Source organism: Myxocyprinus asiaticus, chromosome 5 (assembly GCF_019703515.2).
Source record: "Myxocyprinus asiaticus isolate MX2 ecotype Aquarium Trade chromosome 5, UBuf_Myxa_2, whole genome shotgun sequence".
NCBI classification, from domain to species: domain Eukaryota; kingdom Metazoa; phylum Chordata; class Actinopteri; order Cypriniformes; family Catostomidae; genus Myxocyprinus; species Myxocyprinus asiaticus.
This window is the reverse complement of record NC_059348.1, coordinates 33630020-33652786: the sequence shown is the minus strand read 5'-3', so window position 1 is coordinate 33652786 and position 22767 is coordinate 33630020. Positions and strand designations below refer to the sequence as shown.

The window sequence follows — 22767 nt, the reverse complement described above, 5'->3', positions numbered from 1 at the left end:
CCAAAAACACGCACAGATGACTGACAGAAGTATGCAATTTCCTGCAAAATCAGTCTCGAAAATATAAATCATTATTATAGGCTTACTGTAGTGAATCAGGGTAAGGCAAAAACATGGTTTGGAAGATGGATTGTTGGTGTACTTGCTCATTAAAGAAATTTTGTTCATTTCTAACAAAACATTTTTTTACATGGAATAGCTTTAAAAAATCGTAACCATATGATCTTAAGCAATTAGTCAACATCACTTGCAATATCCGTAGTCTATAATTGAAAAGGCAATAAAACTCATTTTCCCCAAACAATGGGCTTTTGTTCCAACTGTTAAAATTAAGCAAAGCAAGTACAGGCCATATAAATTAGTGTAGCAGGATTTCACAAAGGGTTGTAAATTATCCACACCATTGTATTAAATACATCTTTAATAGATTCATCAACATTGTCCAAACCATATATATATATTTTGTAAATTATATTACAATTATCCATTTTAAGATATTTATGATGGCCAAACACATTGCGAAGCTATACATCAAAACCAAGAAATGCACCATCCCACATATAACATACAACTAAAAATAAAAACAAGTAAAACAAAAGGCAACAAAGATCAAAGTGGAATGACAAAATGTTTAGCATTCAGCAAATACAACAGTAGTTTCAAAGAGAAAAAAAAAAATAGGCTTTTTTATATATGTTTTGTCTTTGTCTTTTACCATTAATGTTAGGTTCATACAAGATAAGTGTGTTCATCCCACACAAGAGGTATTACTTTCATAGAAAGAATGGGATTCCTTTGTTAACAATTAACAGATTTCACTTCCTAACATCACAAATGCAGAAAAGCGCAACACAAGCGTGCTCGCGCGCGCACACAAAATTACAAAACAGTCAATTTAACCATGGAATGCCCAAAATGTTCCCTAAATAATTGTTGTACTTGAATATATAAAGAAATGATTTTATTGTGCTCTAGTTTTATACATCTACTTTAACTTATCTTTAGCTCTAGCACACAGTGCTTTTAAGAGATCTTAAAGGGATAGTTCACCTACAAATTTAATTCTATCATCTTTATCTCAAACTCACATTGTTCCAAACCACTTTGACTCTCTTTCTTCCGAGGATGAGTAATTTCCAAAAATCTTCATTTTTGGGTGAACTGTCCCTTTAAAGGTACTTGACCAAATCCCAAAGGTGTGACTGAAAGATGACTGTTAAGCAAGGGCCAAGACCTTAGTGACCAGCTACTGAAAAAAGAGAGCATATTACTTCAGTCAACTCTTACAAATTATCTGATCGCCCTAGTCCTTCACTTGCACATCGGCTTCAGTATTTCAGTAATAATTTGCAGATGCTCAAAAGTGTTCACTAATAATGAAAATGTACAAAAGGACGACCCTTTATACTGTCTACAAGCAGAAGTCGTCAATAAGTAAAACATGAACTGTCCTATTGATTTTCCAAACAAAGCATGCAAAGGCCTGGTAGAAAAAAAGGAAAAACCTAGAAGGCCTTAAAATTTCAGACCATTTGATACCACTACTCCCACACAGGCCATATCCTACATTAAAGGTATAACATACTGTCAGTGCCTTCATAATGAAAGCAAATATATACTACACTCTTCATAACTTAATACGGATATCCTCCTAAGGTTTAGTTCAAGGATCTAAAAGCACTTAAATCCTCGCATTGTGCACAAAGACTGCTGAAAAGCTTCAAACTATATTGCATTTCCATCATGAGTTAAGTGCAAGACGATCTGTTATTTTCTTCTCTCTTGGCTGCAGCTGAAGTGTGACCGGTAAGGCATTGTGTAGCAACCAAGCGATGAAAATGTCAACAGCTGGGAAACAGTACAAGAAACCCAATTACGATGGATTCCTCTGTTTACTTATCATAGGAATCTAGTCAATTGTACGATGCGGAGAACATTTAATCTGCTTAACTGTAAGTAATGAGCTGCGCACTCATGTTGCATGGCTCATTCTGTGCATACTTTTGAGTATCTATGCCACCTTTAACCATACGCACATTCAAACAACTCGAATAGCTGCACACTCATCTCTCAGAGTCATTCCGCTGACTTAAAGGCCATAGGTCATCTAACTAATACTGTAAACATTAGCCCAATATTTCAAAAGCCCATTAGCAATAAATTCCTTCAGAGCTGAAGCAGCTTAACTCTTGGCAGCTAAATCACTGAAAATGATACAGATTAGAAATTGGATTTTGTTAACACAGGCAGAGCAGCACCAAGTACTTGAGTTTGTGGAAGTTCTACCTACACTCCATTTATGTGATGGTATGCAAAGTTGTATTTGAACTATTCTCGTGTTCTCTATCACACATGTTCTGTTAGAAACAAGTAGTTGAGTAGGAGGAGCAGTCCTTATGTCCCAGGTGGGATAAAGCACCACCTTTAATTGTCTAGAACTAGAGATGTTGAGGGTTACCAGCTAAGTGGTACTGATGGCAGGGATGAGCAAATAAACGTGGGTCTTTAGAGCAGGTCTATAAGAGCAGGTCCTCAGGATGGATTTCATGGATAGGCTGACGCCAGAAACAGAAGGTACTGAATTCCGGGAAACTGAAAGCTGAACTTTGTTCTTTATTCAGCAAGGGAAAGACATGATCAACCAGCTCACTCAATCTGCTGTACCTACACACAAACAGACAGAAAGATAAGAGAGAATGAGGGTGAGACAGCTAATCCAACCTTTTAAGATAGACACAGACCTCAAGAAGACCTTGAACAAAGCTCAAAGTGGGAAAGAGCTCTCCATTATTCTTTATGAAAATCCTCTGGGTCAGCATAATCTTTGACAACTGAAGTTGACTTGAAAGCTGCTTTTGTGCAGCTGAAGATAAACGTGCACACTTACGAGGACTTGTTGCCCTTGGCTTGCTCCTGTATGAGCTCTCCTTTGGGGTTGACTGTAAAGATTCTGCAGAGTGGCACTCCAACCTCCTTATAGGCAAAAGCATCCTAGAAGACAGAGTCACAAGATCAGACTCCAGGTGTCAGCTCAGGACAAGCACACAAGTATGGAACAGAAAATTCCATTTGTATACAAGCCAGAGTTCCTGACATTTGCAACTGATTTATTTTGAAATAGATGCATTCATGCCTGTTCAAACAACCCATGTCATACTCCACCCAAACATTTTTTTTAGCTGCAAATAATCAGCAGGCCCATTCGCAGCAACTGGTCATGCAGTGCAAGACTGCAGATGTAGCCCGAGGAGACAACGATTCGAAGGTGACATTATCGAATTGCAAAGACAGGGCAGGGGTCAATACACCTCAAACATGAATCCACAAACTGTCCTTTCATTCTAGCTGCTGAGGTGTAGCATGCATCGACAGTGACTACGAAAAGAAAGTTTACTGCAGTCCAACTCACATTTGTTCGGTTTCCAAATGCAGCATAAAAAGGATGTTTGTTGGTTTGGAACAGGTTCTTAATGTCAGTAAGGCATTCAATTTTGAAGATTTCTGGCTTCTTCTCAATTACTTCCCTGAAGGACAAGAGAAGTCTGTTTGAGTATATGAAATTCCGCTCTTATTCCTGCTCATTGTTAAAGGTTACCTCATTTGAGAAAAGGAGAATAAAGCAATTCAATAAAAAAACATTTTGTTTATGAATTCAGCTTTTTTGGATTTGATTGGTAATTGTGACCACTGAAATGTTCTATGAAGTTTGAATAATACCTGTGAAATGCAGAGAAGAGGCTACTGGGAGAGAGCATGAGGGGTCCACGTGGCAGGATGCTGCCTCTATCGTTTACCCACTGCAGATACCCTCGTGTCATGTCTGCCATGCCAATTGCTCTTGCTGAGCAGTACAGGAATTTATAGCCATTCCTGAAAAACAGAAACATGCTTACATCACAGTTCCATTAAGAAAACAGGAAACCTGTTTTCACGCCTCTTAATCTAGCTTGTTTGTAGCCCATTAGTGGAAAAAAAACATATAGGAGCAATGTTAAAGAAATAGATCACCCAAAAGTGAAAATTCTTTCATTATTTACTCATCCTAATGTCACTCCAAAGCCATATGACTTTCTTCCATGGAACAAAAAAGGGGAATTTCAAAAAGTATTCGCAGGGTTTATATGTCATATAATGATACTGTATAGTTATCTATATCATAGTATATAGGCTATGTCAATAGCATCAAACCTCATCTTACCACATGTCTGGTCAAAAAAACGCAGTGAGAACCAATGAGGTTTGATGTTATTGAAATAGCCGCCATTTTTTATTTTAGTATTTTATTGATAATTTGACAGAATTGGAATTACACAAGGAATTTAATGATTTCTTAATGGTTCCAGTAGCGATTCTTTCAGTACTTTTGAGGAAGAATTATTTGGAAATATGAAATACAATTCTTATTGCATTTATTACCCTGAGCATCCTGTTGCCAAATGATGATATTATTTCAGGTTTCTACAGAGCAGACATAACATATTAGAAATACATTTAATGCAATTCTTGTAAAAGGCGTTTGCACAGGCATAAATGCAATCAAATAATTCATCCTAACCATATATTAAATACAAATTCTAAAACAAGAAATGTGATAGCATATTTCATTCATTCATTTATTATTTTGTACAATTCCACTTATTACAATCAAAGTTGTATATTTTTAACTACACATTGTCATATGAATAACCAGTCTGTAACTGCACTGCTTGATTAAAGTCTCACAGGTTAATAAACAGTAAAGGTTCCAGAGACAGTTTACAGTAGACTGGTGTTATGAAGCCTAATGTTGTACTTCAGGTTTATGAGACAACAACAGTTCTTATTTCATTTCGAGTTGGACATACATAGCTTGCGCATCAGTTTAAGATTAATTCAGTAACTGCTCTGATTGATGTATAAGTGTTTTTGATTCACTAAAATGAACCGGCTCATTTGTTTGGGGATCGGAATATACCAGAAGCACTGTATGTTTCGTGCAGTAGACTCATAAGAGTCATTAGTTTGTGAATCAGAATACACTGGTAGCGCTGTGGGTTTTACGCTGTACACCCAAAAGAGGGCAGCTCTACTGCTGAAATGCACTGCTGGAAATACCATCAGAGTATTTTAGTACGGTGTTGAAAATTGCACATATGGGAACCGTTGACGGAACCAAAAGTCATGAAGTTCATACGGTTCCGGTATTTTTTAATGAATGGAAAATTCCCAACCCTAGTGAATTACACCTTAAATTTAATTAGTTCATCACAAAAATCTATTGTATCGCTTTAGAAGAGTTTGAATATAGAGCATGAATCATTCGGATTAGTTTTATAGCATTTTGGTGTCCTTTTTCAAATAAACCCTTCGAAGTTTCACTGAAGAAAGAAAGTCAAACAGGTCTGGAGTAACATTAGGGTGAGTAAATAATGACAGAATTTCACATTTTGGGTACACTTTTCTCTATAAAAATATTGAGGATTGATATTGGCAACTCACTCTGCCACAGAGTGGTATAGTTTAGCAATGCCCTGATGTGTCCAGTCCTTCCCAAACTGAGGCAAAATCTGTCCAAACACATCTGATCTGTAAACACAAACATATAACTAAGAATGGCATGTACTCATGCACAAAATAAGTCAAACAGTAAAATCCTCCAGCGCATATTTGATCTACTGGGAAGGAAGTCCAAGTCTCATTCAACTGCGTTCCTAAATATAGCTTCTGACATTCTTTTTATTCTTGGAATTTATAGACTTGTGAAGGAGAAATATTTCTCTCAGCTTGGGCAAAACTCAGTGTCGTCGACTAATGAGGAACCTTATCCTGCTTTAGCGTTTTATCTCAGGCTGTCTGAGTGGCATTATAACAGAGCAAGATTTAAATTGGCTCATTATGGTGAAATCCTCCTAGTCCAACCCTGGTCTGGGCGCACCCCACAGTCAGCCGCCCTGCTTCACAGCCTCAGAGAGATGTGTCAGGCAAGCGGGTCAGAGAAATAATAAGCGGCAGTCAATCTGTCTGTTTGATGTTGGCCACCCACCAGCCACTGAGGGCACGAGTTTGGAGGTGGAGAGCGTTCATTTGCATATACACGTTTATATTACAGCCAGCTTTGCAGTAATTAAAAACCAAAGACAACGGAACGGCATCGCACTAATGTTAAAGCTCTGAACTCCATTCAACTCCCAGCGAAGCTCAGGGAGATATTCTCCATTAAATTGTGCATTGTCTTTATCGTTGGGGCTGCAATGTGAGATCATTATTGGTGGTTCATTATTTGCCCACATGCTCAAGAGTGCTTGTTTTGATGAGGCAGGCTCTGCCTTGGTCTATAAACCTCTTTAGGTGTTGGCAGAAAAACCTGGCTGTAAGTGAGTACTTCTGCAGTAACTATGGTGTTTATGCACACCTCAGCCTTTTCCCCATTCATGACTGCTACAAAAACAAACTATTTATGAGGGGGATTTAGATCAGCCTTAATCCAGGAAATGTTGTTAATTTCTGTAAAAAGTGTCTCTGAAATACATACTTGGTGATGGTTCCATCAATGTCCGAGATGACCACTTTGTCATCCCAGTTCCAAAGGTAGATGGTACCTTCACAGCGACACGTGCCTTGGTACTGTGTTGTGATGCTGAATGTCACATCATTGGGTCCTTCTTTCAGTTTCAGACTAGCCTGTGGGTAAACATTGCTACCTTTCATTGTCCACTGATAAATGGATCTTGTAAAGACCACATAACAGTTATCTTAGCTATCTGTATTATATCAGTTACAGCACATGGAGTTATACTGTAGATGGGGTGTTGAATTGGTGGATGGTGGAGGATTTAAAACTGCAAAACTGACTCTGAAGCTGCCAACAGGGGGAGCACTAGTGCAAATTAAGACAATGACAACGCTTTTAGAACAAGTCACTGTGCTGTCTTGTACATAATTTCCAGGAGGAAGCTTCATGGACAGCAGTTTCCACTACAGGCAACAAACAGAGATGTGGATGCTTTTTTAAAAGCAAGACATTTTACACCGCAGGACATGTCAACATTTTGAAAGTTTTTACATGCTTTTTTTTTCCCCCATCTATATTTTTACAGAACTAAATACGTCTGTCTCCAAACAAAAACTTTTAAGACTCTTAAAGAGACTCACAATCTGGTCAGAGGAGAGGCGAAGAGATTTGCGGTAAGAGTGAGTAGAGGTTTGGCCGTGGGGCTCAGACTGGACCTTGCGCTCCATTGATGATGCAGCAGCGCTCACCTCCTTCCCCTCCTCATCACTGGACGTGTCCCTGGTGTCCACTCTATGATCAGAGCAAACAGGGAATCAGTGTACTAAATTTGCAACCATAGCCATGTTCCTAATTTAGACTACATGAACAACACAGAGATTGAGACAAAAACAAAATGGGCTGGATTGTCCTGATTCACATCTTCCGCATTGAGGAGGAAAAACTGTAGTCAGCAATCAAAAAATGGGGCAAATGTAAAACTGATACTTTTATCTTTTACTCATTTTTACAACCAAGCCAACTGACATAGCTGGTTTTATGTTGCCATTTATAACTTTGGTTACATTTATTAGTTTCAATTTAGCATAACAACTGGTTATTATCTGTACATACTCCTGGAAGACTACACACTGGGTCTTAGGCAGCAAATGATGCATCTGCCTGTCATTCAAATGATCTGACTCACTTGCGGGCATGGCTTTCCATTGATAAAGGGGAACCGCCTTCCTCCATTTGGGACTGCTTTATTTCCAGCTTTCCAGTGCTTTCTGACTGTATAAAAAATAACACAGACAAAAAAAAAAAAAAAGATCTGATTAAGTTGCCACATATCTAAAAACATGGTCCACCAATTCATGAACAAGTAGCTTTCATTATATGTGTGTGTGTGTGTAAACGTCATGTGCTTTTGTTGTGCAGAGCTGACATAAAACCCAACTCTCCTACATGTTGGGTTTGACTACATGACCTCTGATGATGTCTCATCTTTATATGCAGGTAGGGCTGTTGAGATGATAAGCTGCCTGGCCTAATTCTCTCAGTGCAACACAGAGGCTGTAAAATACCACACTGCAATATGGGGCTAATTACAGAAGCTCCAGATGAGGGCAGCACAGAGTTTGCGTTAGAAAATCCGTCACTCCGACGGCCTGCGTTGTAAAATTTCCATTATGGTCTATTTTTTAGATCCGTCATACATGTTTCATTTCATAAGTAGTAGGGCTACATTCATGGGCGAAGAATCCATTATAATAGATGACAGTGGATAGGCCTATATGATTTTTAACTATTTTTACCTATATGATTTATGACTAAGATTTTTGACTCCCCAAGCACAAGTCTGGTGAAACAGGAGTTCTAAGGTGAAAGTTCTACCTGTCAATCAACCGCTGCGCTAAAACAAGATTTTTTAACTGCCAGTTACATGTGGCTTTAAAAGGAAATTACCTTCCTATCATTAAACTTGAGAAACCGCATACATACAAGACTTCACAGAACTTCAGTGCACCTGATATAAGCGTAAAGTGTAACAGATGAGAAGTAAGCACATGTGAACCACAGTTAAAACAGATTCTCCACTAAATTAATGGAGAATTATGCTCTAAATGTCATGTTTGTGCTTATATTAAATGCAAGTATAATTGGCAGAAGCGGTGAGGTGATTTTTTTTCACGCTTTTTTTGTTCTGTATTATAAACTGACGTAATGATTGATGTCTGTAATCACAGACACTCCCTTTGAAATCCAAACAGATGTGGTCAAACGCATCTCGGATGCAACTCAAGTGTAAATGGTGATGTGTCTGTAAATGCCTATGACTCCTGTCCTCTTGTGATCGGATCGCCTGAAACGCATTTTAATACCAGGCAATAAACTGGGCCCCAGGTACAACAAAACTAAATGTTTTTCCTTTCGGTTCCTTCTGAACAAAAATTGCATTTTTTTGGAAGTTTCACAGTCTCTTTTCCGAATGGTAACTGGTTAGAACAACAAAATAAAAGAATGATTAATAACTTTCTTTTTCAAATGACAGTACACTGTGCTACGGGATGGTGGGTGATATACCAGTTGCAGTGTTGCCAGATCTCGCAAGAGAAACAAGCAACCTGGTCTGGAAAACAAGCCCAAAATAAGCCAATGAATGAAAATAAGCAATTAATTTTTTCCTATGTGGTGGATTTATCAGCATAGAAATCATAAGCATATAGTACAGTTAATTAACAAATAAGTAGGGTGGGCCTGGGTAGCTCAGCAAGTAAAGAAGCTGACTACCACCCTTGGAGTCGCGAGTTCGAATCCAGGGTGTGCTGAGTGACTCCAGCCAGGTCTTCTAAGCAACCAAATTGGCCCGGTTGCTAGGGAGGGTAGAGTCACATGGGGTAACCTCCTCGTGGTCGCTATAAAGTGGTTCTCGCTCTCGGTGGGGCGCGTGTAGAGTTGTGTGTGGTATGCCGCGGAGAATAGCGTGAAGCCTCCACACGCGCTGCGTCTCCGCGGTAATGTGCTCAACAAGTCACATGATAAGATGCGTGGATTGACGGTCTCAGACGTGGAGGCAACTGAGATTCATCCTCCGCCACCCGGATTGAGACGAGTCACTACGCCACCACGAGGACTTAGAGCGCATCGGGAATCGGGCATTCCAAATTGGGGAGAAAAGATTAGAAAACTTTTTAATAAAACAATTTACAATTATGTATAATTTTAATTACAGATCTGCTTCTCAGTCAAAATCTGGCAACATCAATTATGTACTAATGCATCATATCTAACAATAATTCAGTGAAGACTTGGAAACAACTGAGAAATATACTTTTTACCTCTAATAATGTTTTTCTTGTATCTGGATTAGCCGTGCATGTATATGTAGTTATGGTTACCAGCATTTAAAAATAACTTTTTCACTCCGGAACAATTGAAAATCACTTTGTTCTCATTTTGGGTTACGCTCTGCAAATATTTTTGTTCGTTATCGTTCCTTGAACCGTTTTGAGGCCCTGTTGGGCGGGCGGGCGGGCGCGCGCGCGCACGCACGCACGCACACACACACACACACACACACACCAGGGATGAGAGAGTGAAGTCATAACTGGTGCACTAGGTTTAAATGGTTTCTTTGTTTCTTTTTTCCATCTGTCAAAATAAAGGATTTGGAATTATCCATCAATGTTTTAAAAAAAAGGTAAATGACAGAATTTTTGGTTAATGCAACCCCTGGGGCAGCGAATGAGCCTGATATATGATGTCTTAATAACTGAGAAGAACAAAACTTCAGAGGCAAAATTTTTTTTCTTTACATCAAAGGATGCACTCGTCCTTTTGTTCAGGCAATTATGTGAATGTTGATGCTTGTGTAGTAAGACCAGCCCACAGATGTCTAAAGACAAGTGATGAAATGCTGTGGGATTAAAAGACCAATAACTGAAGGTCTCAAATTAAAGGTCTTTATTAAGCTCTAATCAGTGAGTAGGAACAAAACCTTCATTAACAAAACCTTTTTGTCTTTGCAGAGTGTTCTATAAATCATTACAAAATGCTTGCGTAGCTTCAAATGATAATCTAATATTACCTGTTTAATAGTGCTGTCGGCTCTCTTTCTCCAGAACCACCAACGGCCTGATTTCTTTGGCATCCTCTCTTTCACCCAAGCTTCCTCTGTAGCCTTAACAGATCATTGACAATAGATATTTGACCTACCCATGAAACAGCACAATAACTGCAAAACAGACTTCTAAGAGCAAACCAAGTAATAAATTGCCCTATTAAGAAAAAGCAACCTTTACCTTGGGTAAATTCTTTTGAAATGCCTGCAAACTTAAGATCAAAGGTGCAGCCAATGTCCAATTGTAATACCTAAAATAATAAGGTAAACAACCGATAATTTATTAGCTTAAGTATTTTGCATACTTTAAATAAGTTTTAAATTTAAACCTACCTGTTTCCTATTTTCACAACCAAATTTGGATTGTCTATGATAGCTGGATTCTCTGCAAATTCATGATACGTGATGAGATACTCCATAAATTTTTCTAAAAGCAAAAAGAAAATGTTAATTGAACTCAGATGAAAATTGGTATGGTAGTACTGCTTGTAACATTTTCTCCCTTGGATTAAACTCTTACAATTTTATTATCCTCCTTTGTAAATCACTTCAGATAAATGTCTGCTAAATGAATAAGCAAAACTGAATGGAAAGGACAGAATTTACCTCATCCTAACCAGTTCTTTTTATTGCCACACTTTAAGCATACCTGTGGCTTCAACACCTTAACAAACAATCTAACACACCAGAAGAGACAGACATAGAGATACCTTTGGAAATCTCTCCATTCTCACTGAGTCCTCCACACAGGGACAGAGTGACGTCAGGCAGATCACTGGCAGAGTCAGACAGGCACTCAGTGCCACTATCAGCCGCAGCACTGCCCACAGACTGCGGGGACTGAGACCCTGAGCACATTCCAGAGTCCATCCAATGCTTAGAGCTGGGGTCTGAATCACTGGAAACATACAATAGCACATCAGGGAAAACTCAGGAAAGTCTCCCAACACCTGATACATTTATGAACTGCTCTTCATTTGCAGTTATCTAATCTGAGAAGCAGTGTGGGTCATACAGTATGTGCGATTGTTATTATACCTCTTAGGAAAATAGCGAGCAGCAACATCAGGCTCTAGCACATTCAGGTCATCCAGGTAGATGTCTTCAGGGCCCTGGTGCTGACTCCTTTTTGGGACACCTGAACAACAAATGTACGGTCAACGTTTCAAATTTAAAACAATAATCATACCAGAACAGCAAGCTTTGACTTGCTATAAAAAGCCATGTATTAATTGAGGTAGCATTATCATGACAGTAACACAGTAGATTGATTTAGGTGCACAAGTTTTATTTATAGGACACAATATTGGCTTGTTAAACATTAATTAGCCACAACTTTATCTCTACTGCTCCCACACTTCTTCTACAGTATCAGATAAGGTCATTGGCAAGCCAATCAAACCAACTACAAGCAGAATTATCTAGAAGTTAACAAGGGAATTCTTAAACACTCCATTAAAATAGCTTGTGTTGATGCTTTTCCAACTGAAACAGGACATTTGGGTGGGACATTTTGAAAAGCTAGTTTCTTAAAAAAATTCAGGCAGGATTGGGGAAGGTACATTATCATTCCAGAGTGTATTTGATTGGGGAAAAAAAAAATATGTGTAGTGCAAAATTAGTCATCAATATTTTTTTTCCGTTTTCGTTGAAGGGAAACACTGTAAATTCTAAATGTAATCCTCGTTTAATCTGTACAAATTGAATTTTGTCAACCTTTAGGAGTACACTAGCATATAGATTGCCTGAAAGTGTACACAAATGCACTAAAAACCACAAAACTCTCATTTTGATTTCACAGGGTCTTTAACAGGCCCACCTTTCTTCTTGGAGGGTGAGTCAGTCTTGAAGCCAACATCCCCCATGTCCCCATCCAAATAAGCAACAGAGGCAGTAGGTGGAGCAGCAGTAGGAGCAGTAGGAGGGCTGTCTGAAGGAGTGGAGGTCATCACACCACTAGACTCTGCCTCTAACTCAGACTCAGTGGGTGTTTTGGGGGTGACAGGGGTGCGAGGTTCAGGCTTGACTATGGTACAGCCTGAAGCACCTAAAGCTGGTCCTCTTTCATCTGTCTCCATAGCCTCTGAGCTCAGGATGACTCTAAAGTGAGTGTTCTCTGAAGGCGTTATGGTCATGGTCTTTGGCAGCTCCATCTTCTCCTTCTTAGAAACCTAAGAATTACGGTATATTTTTGAGAGTATCAAGGAGCTCTGCTTTAATCATGACCCGTTAACTAAAAAATATCCCATGAAACATGCTGTTTTTGCATGCTTTATTAATGCATTACTAATTTCAATTAAATAAAATAAAAAATACATAAATAAACAACATGAAACTCACAAAAAGACAAATGCTTCTGAAATGCAATTTACCCTTGTAGATTCTGGAAACTCTCCCCATGTCCACTGCATGTGTGACTCCATTTTGAGCAAACTCTCTGAGGGCCGAACGACCAGTTCAGAGTCACTCTTGGGGGAGAAGGACTCTGATATGGCATGACTGCACAAAATAAAACAACAACTCAGATGAACTGATATACAAAGGGACAGTGGAAGAGAACTGAGAGTCTTCAAGTCAACATGAGACAACATTTGCATCCCATTATCCTTCCATAAGCCTGGTTTATACTCGACGCAGTCACTTGTTTGCAAGCTTGAGTGCGGCAAAAATGACATCATTGCAGCCTTGGTAGAAGTGCGCATTGGCGACATAAGCACTCGTTTCGCACGGTGGTGCACACAATTTTTATGACTTGGGCAAACAGTGCATGCTGCACCGCATTAAACAATGAACGCATTTCAATGTAAATACATTACAATGTAAATTTTATAAGCATAAAATATAGGAACAGAGCATTCAATCCCTTGAATGTTGCAGAGACAGACTGTAGCACTGCTCTTTACATTTAAATTATTTTGTAAATTATTTTGTAAAATGTATGTGAAAAACTTTATAAGAGTATAAATCAAGAAATAGCCTATAAGGCGTTTTAAGTGCTATAATGCATAAAAAAATAATTTGTCAGGAGCCTTTTATTGTGTTGTAAAAATTACTAGACTGAATTTTGAAACTTTTATTATAAAAAAAACACAGGTTAATGAAAATGTAGTCAATTGGCCTTCTTCATGACATGAGCAGAACACACGTTTTTTGTTTAAATCGTTATTAAAAACATTCTTGCATAAATTGCCCCGTTCAGTTTAATGGGACAATTTACATAAGTGTATTTACACAAATATTTTACTAATGTTTCATGAATAAGTTGTCTCAGTCACTGCACTGAATGTTTTGCATTTCTATAAGAGTATAAATGCAAGCATTGTAATGTATACTGTATTTTATAAGCAGATTTAAGTTTTACAGTAGCAGTGCCTTAAAATTACTCTTTAATTTTAAATAGTTTTGTATAGTTCATGAAAATGTTTTATATTGTAGCACATCTACATGTATATTTTTATAGCAGTATAAAGTCAAGAAATGTACTATAAGCATTTTATGTTTTATACTGCACTGTGAAACATGATATTTAACAAAAAATAAAATGTAGGGTGGGATTTTATGCAGAGTAGCTGATGGTAACAAGTGCCAGAATGGAGCCAGAAATAAATGTGAGTTTGCAGTTGATTGTGGAGGACTACTCCCCTCCTGAAACAAATCAGCACACACTTTTGAGGAGACTTTTTGACCAGTTCACGGTCGAAGGTCAAGAGCAACCTGAAGTGCATTGGGATCTTCCCCAATGGCAACAATACTTTTTCAAATCTATAATTATTTGAATTATTGCGATTATTACCAATACCTTAAATGGCTTCGATGATGAAAACTGAGGTGGAGCTAGATATTACATTTTCACGAAAGGTTACAAAATACAAACTTCTGTTTTTAATAATGTGCACTGATGAATTATGCATAATAAGGCCAGAAACATGTATTAACAAAGTAAAAATGATAATGCTTCATTTCATGTTGACTTCAAGTCTGAAAGCAGATATACTGGAAGTCCTCTGATGTGATAATAATTTAACGTATGCAAGTATTTTTAAGTTTGTGTGGGACAAGAATCAGATACAAACCAATCAGAGGGAGACCAGTCTCCATCAGAAAAAGGGTAGTTGTCCAAAGAATGACGAACTGTTGTTAATTTGGGTTCAGTGTCTTGAACTGTACTGATCGAAGATGATCTGAAAGGAAGACTTTCTTTCAATCAGTGGGGAAAAAACAGAAACCACATTTTTAAAAGGCTATGATCACAAAGCAGCAGATTTCGGTTGTTAGTCCTGTTTGTGCTAAATATAATTTTGTTCATACACAGTTCGGTTATGAAAGAGATTGACAACCGCATCTATAACTAAAGTGACTCAATTAAAATTTAATGACTCACAACCAAACTTTGAGAGCAAGTTCAGATGATATGTGCTGTATGAACAGAACTGCATTCAACAAATAGTTGCTGTTGCGCCATTGACATACTTATGGTATGAGGCTGGTTATTCTTTGCTGTCAATCACGAATGTATGGGCTGTCAACCTCTCTCCAGTTATGAAAAATGGTAGAAAATAGGGCATCATGCAGTCAGAGAGTGAGAAAAAAAACTGCTATGCATTTATGCAGAGTGTCACCACCGTTACAGGCATTTTCTTGAGTTAGAGAAGCAGATTGACTTTGGTTACTTATCCATACAGACATTATTCCATCCTCTCCTGTCTGCTATTGTATGTACAGGACAATTTGAAAGTTCAACCTGTTAGTGATTACAGTTGCCAATCCCAAACAATGACTGTGCAAATGTAGCCAAAATTACATCCTCCACAAATATGACTTCATGCTGAGTCACAAGAGGTGAAAACTGGCAAATGCATATGGCATGTTGTTTTAGTCTATTGAAATAACATGCCATGTGAATTGCCAAACCCCTCACAAGAAAAGTCTGTAAACATCAGATGTCAGCATGTCTGGCGTATCTGTGGTTTCTCTACCTGGTGTTGGAAGCAGCTTCCTCGTCTGAACTCAGGTCCATCTCAAAGATGTCATCTGTTAATGTGGTAGAGCTGACGGCAACGGAAGGGGTCAGCTCTTCTCGCCGTGGGTCCCCTTTATGCTTCTTCCTCCGTTTCTTCTTCTTTTTGCCTGCCAATGTGCTGGAAACAGGGGGCTCGGGAGGGTCCTCAGGGTCCAGTGGATCATCATCCAGGTTCTGACTTGACCTGTGATTGCCTCCAATCCAAAACAGGTGACTCTCTGTGGGGATGGGTGAAGTGGCAAGGTGGGCTGGGACAACCTCCTTTAAGAAGTAGAGATGATAAAACATGTCAGATCTATGCCCCTTAAATGCAAACAAAATACAACTTTCATACTCAAGACAACTCTATCAAATATGAAGACATTCACTTCTGTAAGTGATTGCATTAGCATTTACATTTAAACAGGGTTTCCACACCTTTTGACCTATGGATTTCCATTACTTTTCCAGTCATTTATAATTACAGGATAAAGATTTAAAGAGATTACACTGAAAAAAGAGCAACTTCTAGATGGTGAAAATTTAGAGCTGAGCATAGCAAGAGAATAATTTATAATGACTAGGCTATCAGCATTTCCATGATTTTTTCCATCATTTTTGAAATTTAACAAATTTCCAGGCCTTGAAATCACAAATGTTAAATCATCTGATTTTTCCAGGCTTCCCATGACCATGGAAACCCTGTTTTTATGTGAACTAGAGGACACTCACATTTTGCTCCTCAGTTTCCTGCACAAAGAAGGCTTCTCCATTATCTCCCAGCTTCATGTGAAGATCTACAGGCTCCCCATTGATCTCTATGTCAATCTGAAAGAGTTGCAGAGGATTATTTTAAAACATGGGCTTATTGCAGAAGCCATCAATATACAGGGAAAAAAATCAAATCTTTAACTCAGTGACAAAATCTTTGATCCTGCTTGTGAAAACACTACACATACGGTAGCACAAAAGTTGACAGCATGACTAAATGGGTGACCAAAAACCCTTCCTCTGCTCCACTAAACTCTTCGCTTAAAAACCACATGTGTAAATGGCAGGATGGCTATAGTTAATATGATGCATTTATGAATTTATATATGTAATACGCTTATATGGGGTTACATAAGGCATAAAGCATATCTTGCAAATTATAAATGTGATACAATTTTGGGGGAAACTGTCTTAAAAACGCAATATATACACTACCAGTCAAAAGTTTTGAAATACTTGACTGAAATGTTTCTCATGATCTTAAAAATCTTTTGATCTGAAAGCGTATGCTTAAATGTTTGAAATTAGTTTTGTAGACAAAAATAAATTGTGCCACCATATTTATTTATTTCATTATAAAACTAAAATTGTATAACAAAAAAAAAAAAAAAAAGTTTTTGAAATTGATGACTTGGACCAAATAATAAAGGAAAGCAGCCAATAAGTGCCCAACATAGATGGGAACTCCTTCAATTCTGTTTAAAATCATCCCAGAGTGATACCTCAAGAAGTTGGTTGAGAAAATGTCAAGAGTACATGTCTGCAAATTCTAGGCAAAGGGTGACTACTTTGAAGATGCTAAAATATAAAACAGTTTTGATTTATTTTGGATTTTGTTTAGTCACAACATAATTCCCATAGTTCCATTTATGTTATTCCATAGTTTTGATGACTTTACTATTATTCTAAAATGTGAAGAAAAAAAATTATAATAAAGAATGAGTAAGTGTTTCAAAACTTTTGACCAGTAGAGTGTGTGTGTGTTAGTTATATATTATACATATATATATATATATATATATATATATATATATATATATATAATATTATTATATTATATTATATATACACACACACACACATACATACATACATGCATGCATGCATGCATGCATACACACACAGTTGTGCTCAAAAGTTTGCATACCCTGGCAGAAATTGTGAAATTTTGGCATTGATTTTGAAAATATGACTGATCATGCAAAAAAACTTATATGACTGATCATGCAAAAAAAAAAAAAAAGTCTTTTATTTAAGGATAGTGATCATATGAAGCCATTTATTATCACATAGTTGTTTGGCTCCTTTTTAAATCATAATGATAACAGAAATCACCCAGATGGCCCTGATCAAAAGTTTACATACCCTTGAATGTTTGGCCTTGTTACAGACACACAAGGTGACACACACAGGTTTAAATGGCAATTAAAGGGTAATTTCCCACACCTGTGGCTTTTTAAATTGCAATTAGTGTCTGTGTATAAATAGTCAATGAGTTTGTTAGCTCTCACGTGGATGCACTGAGCAGGCTAGATACTGAGCCATGGGGAGCAGAAAAGAACTGTCAAAAGACCTGCATAACAAGGTAATGGAACTTTATAAAGATGGAAAAGGATATAAAAAGATAATCCAAAGTCTTGAAAATGCCAGTCAGTACTGTTCAATCACTTATTAAGAAGTGGAAAATTCGGGGATCTCTTGATACCAAGCCAAGGTCAGGTAGACCAAGAAAGATTTCAGCCACAACTGCCAGAAGAATTGTTCGGGATACAAAGTAAAACCCACAGGTAACCTCAGGAGAAATACAGGCTGCCCTGGAAAAAGACAGTGTGGTTGTTTCAAGGAGCACAATACGATGATACTTGAACAAAAATGAGCTGCATGGTCAAGTTGCCAGAAAAAAGAAAAAAAAAAAAAGCCCGGTTACAATATGCCCGACAACACCTTAACACGCCTCACAGCTTCTGGCACACTGTAATTTGGAGTGACGAGGCCAAAATAGAGCTTTATGGTCACAACCATAAGCACTATGTTTGGAGAGGGGTCAACAAGTATTGTGTTCCTTGAAACAACCACACCGTCTTTTTCCAGAGCAGCCTGTATTTCTCCCGAAGTTACCTGTGGGTTTTTCTTTGTATCCCGAACATTTCTTCTGGCAGTTGTGGCTGAGATCTTTCTTGATCTATCTGACCTTGGCCTGGTATCAAGAGATCCCCGTATTTTCCACTTCTTAATACGTGATTGAATAGTACTGACTGGCATTTTCAAGGCTTTGGATATCTTTTTATATCCTTTTCCATCTTTATAAAGTTCCATTACCTTGTTATGCAGGTATTTTGAGAGTTCTTTTCTGCTCCCCATGGCTCAGTGTATCCACGTGAGAGCTAACAAACTCATCGACTATTTATACACAGACACTAACTGCAAATTAAAAAGCCACAGGTGTGGGAAATTAACCTTTAATTGCCATTTAAACCTGTGTGTGTCACCTTGTGTGTCTGTAACAAGGCCAGACATTCAAGGGTATGCAAACTTTTGAGCACAACTGTGTGTGTGTGTGTGTATATATATATATATATATATATATATATATATATATATACACACACACACACACACACATTATATACATATATATATATATACACATACATACACACACACACACACACATATATATATATATATATATATATATATATATATTCGAATGCATTTTTTAAAGCCATGATGGTAAAAACAGCTATTTTTCATTTTTGTGTTGGGGCCAGTGAAAATTTTGTCAAGGCAAAAATTTTAACCACTAGCCCAACCGGGCCAGTAGAAAAAAAATACTTTGCGTTGAGCCCTGATATATCTAGCTACAAACTGAAACTTTTAATAAGTCAGCAACACTTCATAATTTATGATCCAAGATACATGAGCCTTGATAAATATCTGACACCAAGATTCTAAATCAGATGTCTGACCTTTGAAATGGTATTTTTTATTTAAAATATTTCTGTACCCCATATGTTTCAGATGACTTTAAAAATCCAATATCAGTTGACATTTACCCTGCTATTCCCCTCTGAACTCATGACTTTTCACCTGCCACTGCTACTCATCCAAACTCAGAAAAACAGCAGGTTTCCTCTCCTGTCCACCCACATTTTAATCATTTGCTCCCAGAGAAACAACACCAGTGGAGAGGGATCTAGCCACCAACACAATTAGTGAATTTGTGCTGCTCGAAAGCACAGCAGCCAGCTGACCCACAAAGAGTGGGATCACATCACACACACCCACACCTGATAGTACAGCGCTACACAGCCCGACGCAACACCAGCGTGACACAGAGCTGTTTTGAGTGTCAGATGGCAACCACAGAAACATAATCCTTCAGTTAGACCTCCAGGGGACTACAGATTTATTTCCCACTGTTCAGTGGTTTTCTGTTTTCTCACTACCTTCCTTTTGGGCTCCTCTCATCCCAACTTGTTTTTATCTATTCGGGGAGCCTCTGAGCCCCAATTTCAGTGTTGCTAGGTGATTAATGAATGCATAAGTTATGGGGCAGAATTTTAATGTCTGTATAAAATCATGACCCTGAGTGAATCTCGAACAGATAGCAATTTTACATGCATGCTTACGAAATCAGGATCTCATTTCACAGTAGAAGACGAGCGTTGGATGTTGTTGAGATTTTTAATGAGTGTTTTGTGTCAGCAACCTCATTGGTTTAACAATCTTGATCTATTTCATAATGTTGGTAAGAAAGTGAGGTCAATGGTCTCTTATCTCTACTGTTGTTGAATGGTGTTACACCACAGTCTCTGCAATCTGACAAAAACTGCTGTTAAAAACTGGTATAAAAATGATCTGAATAGGACTGAAATACAGAAAAGGTTATTCAAGTGATTCAATGACCAACTCCCGATTATAGAAGCTACCTTGACAAAACTCTCACTCTTCTGCCTCCATTTCCTATCTCTTCTTATTCACAGAAACCTGTTACCATGGCGACCACTTTTTTCTTTTTCTAAACCTCTTCACACATCCTGTAGATGGTGAGAACTGTTCCATCCCCACATCCACTGCTGTTTTTCATACACACTGGTAAATGTTTTAAGCAAAACACGGTTAAAAATTATGTTTCTGTTCTATAGGTGTTTAAAAAAAACATCAGAATGCCTTCAATATGACCAACATGATATCATTCTTGTAATTCATTGCTGACTGATTCTTGAGATAAGGGACAAAAGATGTCCTACATGCAAAAGTTCTCTTTATTTTAAAAATTAAGAAATTCATAATAATAAAAATACTGAAAAAGTTCAATCTAAAGGAAATGCATATACTCGGGGCCAGTGCCGGTCAACCCATTAGGCGACATAGGCAACTGCCTAGGGCAACATTGCTTCGGGGGCACCGATCTATTGGGCAAATGTTTGCATGTGTCCAATCTGTGTAACAAAATGCGCCTGTGTGTTCCGATAACATATTGTGGCTCCCCACACGGAACATATAGACCATGTACTAAATGCCTTCCAACCATACTACGCTTACTGTTTCTGTTATATCTGTGTTTGGCAAAAACAGTGAGAGAAGTATGGATAGTGTGGGGGGTGTTGACTGGAGGGTCTCGCCTTGGGTGCCAAATGGGGTAGGACCAGCACTGCTCCATGCAGTATTCGTTTTTTTTTTTTTTTTTTTACTTCCTGAAACTTCTCGCGATAGGAGAAATGTGTCACAAGTTGTTCTTAGCAGGCTACTCAGCCTTACAGTCTCCGGTTAGGGTGGGGGTAGGACTGGGGTCTCTGCTGCCTGCCAGGAACAAAGCCAGGCACATTTGAACAATGTACATTTGCGCACATCATTCATTACGCGGAACGCATATCCCAGGCACAACAAATACCATAATGCAGTATCTCTCACTTATATGCTGGTAGCCAAAATTTGGAATAATGTTCAGATTTTGCTGTTTTGGAAGGAAATTGGTACTTTCATTCACCAAAGTGGCATTCAACTGATCACAAAGTGTAGTCAGGACATTACTGATGTAAAAAACAGCATCACTATTTGAAAAAAGTCATTTTTGATCAAATCTAGTCAGGCCCAGTTTCCAGCAGCCATCACTCCAACACCTTATCCTTGAGTAATCATGCTATATTGCTAATTTGGTACTAGAAAATCACTTGCCATTATATCAAACACAGTTGAAAGCTAGCTGGTTCGTTAAATGAAACTTAACATTGTCTTTTTGTTTGTTTTTGAGTTGCCAAAGTATGCAATAGACTGGAATGTCTTAAGGTCAATATTAGGTCAAAAATGGCAAAAAAGAAACAGCTTTCTCTAGAAACTCATCAGTCAATCATTGTTTTGAGGAATGAAGGCTATACCATGCTTGAAACTGCCAAATATTTCATACAAAGGTGTACACTACAGTCTTCGAAGACAAAGGACAACTGGCTCTAACAAGGACAGAAAGAGATGTGGAAGGCCAGATGTACAACTAAACAAGAGGATAAGTACATCAGAGTCTCTAGTTTGAGAAATAGATGCCCCACATTTCCTCAGCTGACAGCTTCATTGAATTCTACCCGCTCAACACCAGTTTCATGTACAACAGTAAAGAGAAGACTCAGGGGTGCAGGCCTTATGGGAAGAATAAGCAAAGAAAAAGCCACTTTTGAAACAGGAAAACAAAAAGGTTAGAGTGGGCAAAGAAACACAGACATTGGACAACAGATAACTGGAAAAGAGTGTTATGGATCTTAACCCCATTGAGCATTTGTGGGATCAGCTAGACTGTAAGGTGCGTGAGAAGTGCCCGACAAGATAGCCACATCTATGGCAAGTGCTACAGGAAGCGTGGGGTGAAATGTCACCTGAGTATCTGGACAAACTGACAGCTAGAATGCCAAGGATCTGCAAAGCTGTCATTGCTGCACGTGGAGGATTTTTTGATGAGAACTCTGTAGTTTAACATTTTTTTCAAATTGTAATAGTAATTTTTCACGTTATTAATGTCCTGACTATACATTGTGATCAGTTGAATGTAACTTTGGTGAATAAAAGTACCAATTTCTTTCCATAAGAGCAAAATCTTTACATTATTCCAAACTTTTGGCCACCAGTGTACTTTCATCTGAACCTCTGTATAGTGACTGAGTGAGACTCAGCATGTGCGTGATTCAGACTAGGGCTAAAACGATTAGTTGACGTTATCGACAACGTCGACAATAAAAAAAATAATCAACAAAAATCTTTGTTGCTGAATAGTCGTTTGATGTCATTTAACTTAACATGAGATCACATTAAACTCTAATGATGACACTTGAGAGCAGCACTGCAGTTTGCGCCTGACTGAGGAGAGGAAGAATTACACAGCTCACAGTCCAGATGCACTCTAAACTTTCCAAA

At 38.1% G+C, this 22767-nt stretch overlaps 1 protein-coding gene across 3 annotated transcripts in view; it reads right to left on the bottom strand.

The window, feature by feature from the left end:
* Positions 1-721: 721 nt before the first annotated feature.
* The window catches only part of LOC127441026 (phosphatidate phosphatase LPIN2-like), a 35884-nt gene continuing 13838 nt past the window's right edge, over positions 722-22767 (bottom strand). For 2 of the 3 annotated variants that reach the window (XM_051698143.1, XM_051698144.1), the window contains exons 3-20: positions 16324-16419; positions 15569-15873; positions 14666-14785; positions 12965-13091; positions 12412-12763; positions 11631-11730; positions 11303-11490; positions 10926-11019; positions 10774-10843; positions 10560-10652; positions 7677-7762; positions 7132-7282; positions 6512-6660; positions 5479-5565; positions 3718-3870; positions 3410-3524; positions 2888-2991; positions 722-2664 (exon numbers count right to left, since the gene is read on the bottom strand). In XM_051698143.1, coding sequence (XP_051554103.1) covers positions 2517-2664; positions 2888-2991; positions 3410-3524; positions 3718-3870; positions 5479-5565; positions 6512-6660; positions 7132-7282; positions 7677-7762; positions 10560-10652; positions 10774-10843; positions 10926-11019; positions 11303-11490; positions 11631-11730; positions 12412-12763; positions 12965-13091; positions 14666-14785; positions 15569-15873; positions 16324-16419 — 2538 coding nt within the window. In that variant the 3' untranslated portion in view covers positions 722-2516. The remainder of the gene's footprint in view (positions 2665-2887; positions 2992-3409; positions 3525-3717; positions 3871-5478; positions 5566-6511; positions 6661-7131; positions 7283-7676; positions 7763-10559; positions 10653-10773; positions 10844-10925; positions 11020-11302; positions 11491-11630; positions 11731-12411; positions 12764-12964; positions 13092-14665; positions 14786-15568; positions 15874-16323; positions 16420-22767) is intronic. The other variant, XM_051698145.1, reaches the window with a different exon arrangement.